This window comes from Ambystoma mexicanum, chromosome 14, assembly GCF_040938575.1.
Source record: "Ambystoma mexicanum isolate Mex_15411 chromosome 14, UKY_AmexF1_1, whole genome shotgun sequence".
Lineage (NCBI taxonomy): Eukaryota > Metazoa > Chordata > Amphibia > Caudata > Ambystomatidae > Ambystoma > Ambystoma mexicanum.
The window spans coordinates 602904295-602913736 of record NC_090940.1 but is presented as its reverse complement, the minus strand read 5'-3'; the positions used below and the strand labels follow the sequence as shown (position 1 = coordinate 602913736).

Here is a 9442-nt window from a genome sequence, read left to right as displayed (position 1 = left end):
TGTAATATGAATACATTGTGGTTTTAATTGAGCATAACAGTTGGAGATCTTTTTGCAGTAATTGTGTTTACCTGCATTTTTTCATCCGGTTGCTAAGTAACTGTACACAAAGGGGGGCAGAGTCTGTCACTATTTTTGTGTTGCATTTCAGACGATGCTGACATCTTGTTCCATCGTTAGATGACAGTTTCTGGGAATACTGCCCCAATGTAATGTTCAGAGTAAAAGCAGATATTGTTATTTCAGAGGGACATGGGAATAATATGCAGGTACCAATGCAGATTCTCTTATGCACAATATTCCCTCCAATAACAACTATACCAACAACTGTGACACAAATGGGCAGCGAGAAGCACATCTCTTAGCATAAAAAAAATAGCAAATAGCAACACATAACACCCTGCAAAGTAATAGATATGAAAAAGAAATGTATCCAATTTACCTGCTGAAAATAATCTCATTTCACATATTTGGTAAAATACCTTTATTATCTTATCTTAAATTAAAAATCATGGCTATTTTGTAGTCATGCAGGGAATGTGTTTCCTAAAGCTTGTGCTGCATAAAATGTTCATTATTTAACTTTGTTTAAAGCAATCACACAAATATTGTATATACATTCACCAATTAGATAATCTTTATTTTACATGGTATCAACTAAATAAAAAACAAAGTTCCATTCAAGGTCAATAAACTCACATTAGCTTCTCCTTTTGCATTATTAATGCTTAATCATTTGCAAACATAACTATCAATTTTTCTGTACCATAAAATATTTTTGAGTAGATAAGCAATAATACAGACATACATATTTGAGGAGTTGTTTGGGATTTTAAATAATACCTAATAAAACGTTTTGTCATGTTCACTGACTAAATACAGAAACATATTTTGAAAATAAAAGTATTTACAAAAACAAAAAACATTCTGTGAAACACTGGGCTATTATACTGACAAAGGAACAATAATAGTTCATATGGTGATTTTTCTAAAAATAGTCTTCCGCGTTGGAAGATTGTGTTCCTTAAATAATACCATATGCAAACTGCCTTGTTACAAACATGTTTAAAAAAGAAAATTAAAGTCTATACACCAAGCAATCCTTCGTCACGACAATGCTTTCTAGGCATCGAACTGTGAGCTCCATGAGATATGCATAAAAGGTATTTTATTAATACAATATTGCCTCATTGTTGCCCTGAAAATAAAAACATTATATGGCCTACATTGGACACACTAGGCCATTAGCTTCAGTACTGTATAACACATGTAGAAAAACCAAAAGGTTTAAGAAAAACGCAGGTCAGCACCGGCTTCACTACGAACCACCATTTTTTTCTGTGCCGGCAAGGTCCGGATCGGGTTCCAAATATGACATTTTTATCAGGAAAAGTGTAATGTGCATGGTTTTTATATATCCGTTCAATTCATTGCACGAGCTGCTGCTTCTGATGACGAAGTGCCCAATTGGCCTCCAGTTGTCTTTGGTGTGCGCCACTTCCTGACGAACGTTCTACGCATTTGATTTTCTGTTTTTTCTAAATTAAAAACAGGAAACAAATATGAGAAAGACTGGCTACACTGAAAACATGTATTTCCTTAATGCATATTCATAAACTACACACACAAACCTAGGCCCTCTGAAACGACTGCAACCGTGATTTGGCACAGTATGAAAGCATATTTACATACCATTAATAAAAATCTTGAAATCACAAAGGGTTTTTTAATAGGCTGGCAGAGGAACACTTCATTCTATTTGCTGATTAGATCACATGACAATATAGGTACTTAAATGTACCCTATAGACCTTTACTTTACAATTCTTCAGGTCTTAGAAGTGTTGTATCAAAGGTATATTTACAGTAAACCTGTAACCTCAAACGCTTCTTATATATTTATAAGCCGTCAGGGTCAGCACACCTTGCAATCAGTGCTGAAGTCAGTCATGACCAATTACATGGGCTGTGTAGTTGTGTATCTCCCAAAATTGGTGGTTCCTAGTTTTGGCTCCTGGGTAGCACAGCGGCACTCCCGAAAGAGAACCCAGGCGAATACTATACAAAACAAACCGCTCGCAGTGAATGCAGACAGTGGTCATGTCACTTTTTTGTGTGTATCAGCTACATTCCACTGCCTTTAACCAGTCTTTCAAAAGAGGTTATGATAAATGTGCATTTCATTGTATAAAAGGGAACAATAAGCAGAACATATGAAAATCATTACATAAACGACTGTGGAAGGAGAAGAAATCCATTGCTGTCAGTGTCAAAAGCTCAATGCAGCAACTTCAAAGACCAACTGTTTCCTTTGCATACAAATGCATGCGCTTCTTTTAATACATACTGTATGATATACAAGGCATAAATGAGTTTAAAAAAATGGATTAGCAGAGTTTCCGCATTAACATTTCTTGATTAGCAAACACACCCATTTGATTAGCAATGTTGTACTAATATTTGTAATGTCACCAGAAGTTACTTACATCAAAAATATACAATGAGCATCAATACAGCATTTTTATTTACTGGTGAAGATATTAGTGAAACGAATCAGGACGTTGAAATTCTTTAAAAATTACTCTAGACCTGCATTAAGTAACTTAGTTTACCTACCTAAAAGAAATGCACACAACCCATAGCACCGGGTGACAAAAAATGTAAATGCGCTTTATGTAAAACTGTGCATGTCACCACAAACCCACTTTATATTTGGCACACTGTTGCCAGCTGTGTGCAGTGAAACTTATTTGACATTTACTGCAAAAAAATAAATGTTACATAAATGTTTCAAACATCCCCTAGAAATATTATTCGCCCTTCATAAAATCTACTTGACTATGTGAGAGGACTTTGCGAGCTCTGGCTGAGTGCCCGTAAAACACAAAAGGTCAGCTGCATGAATGGAGACAAATAAATAGATATGACAGAAAGGCTCTGAAAACAGTTTGCCCGGCTCTCTCCCGCAGATGCCAATATATAAGGTAATCATAATCATTGAGCAAAGTGAGCTCTGGAAGCTAACTGCAGTGTGTGGTATTGCAGTAAATGTGTCGATGTACAGTCTGGATGGAACTATTGATTATGCTTTTGAGTAAATATCTAGTAAGTCTTGTGTATTCATTATCCAAGAGGAATGAAAGTAAGAGACTAAGCAGATCAGATGGCACAGCAGGCAGTGAACAGGTCCAACTAGGCAGAATATTCTAGTTTGCTGCCATCTCACTTTCAGGGTAACTGGTATAAAACCGCTCATGCGTTGAGTACCAGGCACAGATAAATGCAACCAGCAGTTTACAGAACTAGATGTACCATTAAAAGCAGTCGGTTGTGTGATTTTATACATTCTCAAAAAAGGGTTCACTCATCAATGTGATGCATCTTCCCCAACAAAAACAAAATCTAGTTCAGATTTAGATACACTAACCTAAACGTTGCGGTAAACCATGGAGACAACAAAGCGTTTTACAAAAGCAATACTGTAGTTATGCATTATGCAACAACTTAAATTGCCAGGAATGGAATTGCAGGACTGTTTTAATAAAGTTACACATCCTGGTCTTTGCCAAAGAGGATATAGTTAGCTTAATAAAAGTGTCAACCAGATTGCTTCTGGTTTTCAATTGGTTGAAAAAGAAATAAAATCTTGCCTAGGACTCCCGCACATGCCTTTGGCACCTAAGAGTTAAGGAGATGATTAGTATTGCACTCTCTCTCCATTAGCCCCTTTGACCTTGCAGTGAACAGCAAAGAAGGTGGCGAGAGCCTTGAGAGGCAGAAAGAAATTCAGGGTAAGCAGTCCTTACATTGAACAGTGTAACTTAAATAGCTAACTTTGCTACACAAGTGTCAATTTAATTAGCAAAGCTACAGAATTGCATAGCAAATTGCTATGCAACACTGCTTATTTTATGCTTTGATATACTTTGAGCACTTCTTTTCAATCCTTTTTGCCTGCAGTTTGATATTTTTCTTCAAAAGATTACTTTTACAACATCTCCCGTCAGGTTAACTGTAACCACTAAACCGTCAAATGCAATGCAGACGTAAATATCCAATTTTTAATACCACTAGAGGAATTTTTCCCATATCCAAGCAATCCAGTTTTTTAGAGGAGAACAAAGGAACTGGGACATTAGGTGGTAAAGTGATCTGCCCAAGATTACCATCATGGTCAAGAGAAAAAGCAGAGAACAGAATTTGAGCACATAAGGTATGTCATTTACATGTGTTTTTATGGTGCTAATATAATGGAAATCTGTGCTGAATATAAATGTGCAACAAAGTACATGGCTAGTATTCAAATGCTGAATAGGGGTAGGGAGGATTCCAGGTCTGGTCCCCAAGAGCTCACCCATGCTGTTTCTTTATGATAACCAGTAACCCTGGCAATGTCCGGCATTTAGATTTAATGCAGTCAAATGCATTTTGTGCGGCTAACCTTAATACATGGCAGGGAATGGACTCCTGAGAATCACACTTGGTCACTCCTCCAAACACATAACTAAAAGAGAGTAGATAAAACCTCTCTGGTTTTATAACACTTTTCAGTGCCAAATACATCGAGGTCACATCCCAGGCACTGTATGATAAGTGCTAACATCATAAAATGCAAGTCCCCGAAACCTTGATGGATCTAGCCTTGTGGCAGGAATTGCTGCACAGGCGGAAGGGCTCATTGTAGTTTATATGGTTTCTGTTACTCGCCTGTAACTCTTGTTCTCCAGCATGGGTCTGGCATGGATTCACATGCTCATGAATATTCCCTGTCGTCAGGCTAGGAAACCTCGGTAGAAGAAAAAACAGTTTCACTTTTAGCTTGAAAACTGTATTTCTCCTCTAAACCAATCACTGTCTCTGGGTCATACTGGCACCATCCAATGACAGTCCTCTCCCTAGACTCCACCCCTGATGGCCAAGATTTGGTAAGCATGTAAAGTGGCAGTAAAAAGCCAGAAGAGCCACAGAGGGGAAGGAGGGAGGGTTTACATGTGAATCCATGTCAGATCCATGCTGGAGAACAAGAGTTACAGGTAAGCAACTTAAAACTTCTCCAGCATTTGGTCTGGCACAGATTCACATGCTCATGAATAAAGATTAAATAGAAGTACAATACACAACCACAGGAGGTGACACGGATCAACAGAAGTAGTAAGACTTAACCCTGGAACAGACTCACCTCAAGTGAACAGGTTGCGTAGCACCGCTTGCCCGACCCGGGACTCCTCCCTGGAATTCCTGTCGATGCAGTAGAACCTTGTGAAGGTGCGTCATGGTCATGAAGTCAGGGGCACAGGCACACAGGGGTCGCATGCACAGGAGACCTGGGTGGACACTGTCCTGGCGCCTTTGGCACCAGGCTCATGAACAAAAGTAAACAAGAACATCCATTTAACACCAAAAAGCTTTTACTATGGACATAGCACTTCAGATGCATTAACCTTGACCATTCCACCCATTAAGCAGGATGCATTAACCTTGAACATTCCATCCATTAAGCAGCCCCAAGTGTATTCTTGGGTGTGGCTGCTAATGGATTGCCTTCGCACGTGTTCACTCTCTAGGAGTGGCAGGGTGTGGCTGTTAAGCCGGCTCTAATGGGCGTGCCCACGATCTCTGCTATATAAGCTGCCCAATCCTCAAGACAGACGCTTCGCGTTATTCTGCACTTGCAAGCAGCGTAACGCTCACCGTCGCCTGAGGTCAGACTTACCTTTGAAGATCCTGCTTCCTGGACATCCTGCTTCCTGCCAGCATACTTACCAACTGGGGGAAGCTGTTCTTACCTTTATATCTCTTTGGCGAACCAAGTACTCATCTTTACACTTTCCAGAACGCTGAAATCTTCATCTTGGCACCGCAGCACGACACGCTCCATCGTCGACAGCAGCGCCTGCAAGGAAAAACAGAAAACAAGGTTAGACATCGAAAAAAAGTCCGTTTAAGGTTGCGCTTCGCCATACTTTGCGCTTTCCTTAAACCATCACTTACCTGCTGTCGAACATTGCGGTAGCATCCATCTTCCATCCGGCAGCATCTTGCGTCTCACAGCTGCATTGAGGCAGCATTTCCATCTAAGGGAAGAAAACAGAAGAGAGACATTATTGCGTGCATAAATAAGAGCAACATATAAAGACATTAAACAGAACGAACAGCACCACAAGAGCTCAAGAAAGACTTACCAATCATAAGGAGAAGCATAGTCGCAGCTGGACTTGACTAATCCTTATCAGGGATCAATGAAGGAACTAGATCCCATTCGACGCACCCCTGCCAGAAGTAGCAGGACGGAGAGCTTATCTTCCATAATTCACAGGTAAGCTTTATGGGCCGGCATGCGCTCACAGAAACCTTACTTTGGAGTGAAGGGTTTGAGAGGTACAACAATCACAGATTGGCGCACTCACACACACTTATCTCCACGCAGGAGCAGTATCACCACGTACCACCGCTTACAGCTTTTCTACTGAGGGAGAGGCCTGAAGGGGTTGATTCAAGTTCAGGGAGGGCTGCTACCGTGCCCCAACTCCTCCACAGAGACCAGGTGAGCGTAACAGGTGTGCGTGGACCTCAGCGTAGAAGCCATGGAGATGTTGAGCAGGGGCACCACAGAGAGAAACGCTGCCATTTCAGCAACAGGTCTGGTGGAGTGGGCTCTTGACCGGCCTGATAGAGGTCTGTTAGCCAGCCGATGACAGTGCATGATGCAGCCAGAGAGCCACCTGAAGATGTATCCCTTTGACAAGTCTTTTCTCTGATTTACAGTTCCAAAGTTGATGAACAATGGAGAAGTCTTCCAAAAATTCTTTGTACGTGCCACGTAGAACTTCAATGCACGAGCAACGTCCAGGAAATGCAGTGCCATCTCCACTGGCGAAGAAGGATTTGGGAAGAAGAAAGGATTTTTAAGGTGAAATTCTGACAGTACCTTCAGTCTAAAGGTGGGGTGTGTACGCAGTACCACCGTTGAAGCGTGGAAAGAGAAGTAAGACTGCTTGCAAGACAGGGCCTCGATCTCCCCGATCTGCATGGCCGAGGTGATAGTCACGAGGAATGCGGTCTTCCACGAGAGCAACTTGAGCGGGGGTTGATGCATAGGCTCAAAGGGCGCACCCATGAGATTAGTCAGGACCATATTGAGCTCCCAAGCTGGGGCAGAAAAGTCCTGAAGAGCCCCTTGAGGAACTCCTTGACAAGTCTGTGCAACCACAGAGAAGGCCTACCTGGTGTAACGGGATATGGCAGCGAGGTGAACCTTGATAGAGGTGTGAACCAGTCCAGCCTTGGCCAAGGAAAGCAAGTATGGAAGGAGCTGCAGGGCTGTGACACGCAGAGGGGTAAACTTCTGAGCCTGGCACCACACGAAGAAGCGCTTCCACTTATGGCCATAGCACGTCAACTATGAAGAGACTATGGCCTTGGCCAGAATGTTTATTTATTTAATTATTGTTTGTTTGTTAGGCATTTTTACAGCAACTGAATTCTGTTTCAAAGTGCCAACAGGGCAACAGGGAGGGGACATGGGAATGAGACACATTAAAATACATTAAAAATAAATACAAAAGAAGGGGAAAAAGAGGACAAACCCGCTATGTTATGTTATTTGGCATTTATATAGCACCCTATATATCATTGGTATAATCTCAAAGCACTTGTGGGTTGAACGCCCTTCGGGACTATAGTCCAGGTCAGTCGAGAGAGTAGGTAGAATACACTGCTTGGGTGCACTAATGTGTGCAGCCAGTGTGATTTGCATAATGGTGGCTGCATCCTAACACTAGGTGGGGTGGTAGTGAGACATCATTCGAATGTGTGCAATCAGGTGGTTGGTCTCCGAGACTACATTCTGGCAGCATTAGGCCTGTGTAGGACGTTTATGTGTGCAGCTAGGCCAATTTATTTGTGGGGTATAGCTGTGTTCTAACAGGTTGTTGAGGTGTTCATGGGGAAATTTTTCGTATGTGAGCAGCTAGGCAGAAATTGATTGAGAGGCATAGTTGCGCTCTATTGTTTGTTGGTGTAAAGTGGAGAGTGAGCATAGAGGTAGGAGAGGCGAGTGTCTGTAGTGGATGATGTACTCTGAGGAGCTCACTGTTCCTGGTTACTTTCTGGGGCTGGATGTGCTGGCAGTGATTGTCCTCATGTTTCGGGGTAGCGGTACTCTCAGGTAGATTTACAGGTTGGACCGGAGTAAGTTATGATTTGCCCGGTCAGAGGTTCATTGTTCATTAGGCTCAGCATTATGTGTCAAGGATCCCATTTTCCGGGGCCCTGGTTGTGGTTTATGGTGTGTTACAGGGTAGGTCTTGGCAGGATACTGCACATAGGTCAGGCTATATCTTGCAGTAACATAGCCCTACCGAGGCAGTGGTGCTAAAGGACAGGCTGGACAGAGGCATTGTAAAGCCTGGTTGTTTTGGTGCCTTGTGGTTTGTATGCCTATGCCTTTTGAGCATTCAGAACGTGCAAGTGCAGAGGGAGGGCGCAGTGGGGGTGGGTGCAGGGGGAATGTCCTTACATTCCACAGGTAAAGCATAATGCCCAAACTCTAGGGCTGCAGGAGCCATGCCTTTAGGTTCAGCGACTCTGGGTCGTGGTGCAGAATCGCCCCTTCCTCTCTGGCGAGAAGGTCTGGGAGCAGCGGCAGCCTGATGGACGGGGCCACTGACAGACGCAGTAGGTCCGGCTACCAGATTTGTCGTGGCCACACTGGGGCGACGAGTATCATCCTGCAGTGACAATGTCTGAGTGTGTTGATCACATGTAGCAGTAATGGAAACAGGGAAAGCGTACAAGAACAGTCCCTCCCACAGGAACGAGAACGCGGGTTCTCCATGCTTCTTGGCTAAGGGAACCTGCTGGTGAATTTGTGGCATTTGGAGTTTGCTGCTGTCGCAAAGAGATCGATCTGGGGTTGGCCCCATTCGTCGAACAGAAGGTGCACCTGGTCCTGGCGAAGCTCCCACTCATGGCAAGAACGCAGCTCCCTGCTGAGCGAGTATGCAATGGTGTTCTTGACGCCCAACAGGTGAAAAGGGATGAGGAACATGTCCTGACGATTGGCCCAGTGCCACAGATCCTGGGCCTCCTTGGAGAGGGCCGGCAAGCGGGTTCACACCTTGCTTCCGGATGTAGAATATGGTAGTGGTGTTTGCGTGAAGATCCTCATCACCTTCCCCCTCAACAACGTAAGAAAAGACTTGAGAGCCCAGAATACGGCCCCAATTTCCATGGCGTTGATGTGGAGGCCCTTTTCTTCCGGCTGCCAGAGGCCTCTGGCGTGCAACTGCCCGGTTTGGGGTCCCCAGCCTTCTAGAGAAGCATCCATGGTGACTGTCTCCTGGTAAGACGGAACTTGAAACAAAATCCCCTTGATGAGATGCGGTTGTACGCCCCACCACTGTATCGCCTGACGTGGTCTCATCTGTAGTCTGCAGAGGCGG

General features: G+C 43.3%; 1 protein-coding gene across 2 annotated transcripts in view; it reads right to left on the bottom strand.

Moving 5' to 3' along the window:
- Positions 1-482: 482 nt before the first annotated feature.
- PPP4R4 (protein phosphatase 4 regulatory subunit 4) overlaps positions 483-9442 on the bottom strand; it is a 1234696-nt gene continuing 1225736 nt past the window's right edge. The window contains exon 25 of one of the 2 annotated variants that reach the window (XM_069637983.1): positions 483-1538. In XM_069637983.1, the coding sequence (XP_069494084.1) occupies positions 1514-1538 (25 nt within the window). In that variant the 3' untranslated portion in view covers positions 483-1513. The remainder of the gene's footprint in view (positions 1539-9442) is intronic. The other variant, XM_069637984.1, reaches the window with a different exon arrangement.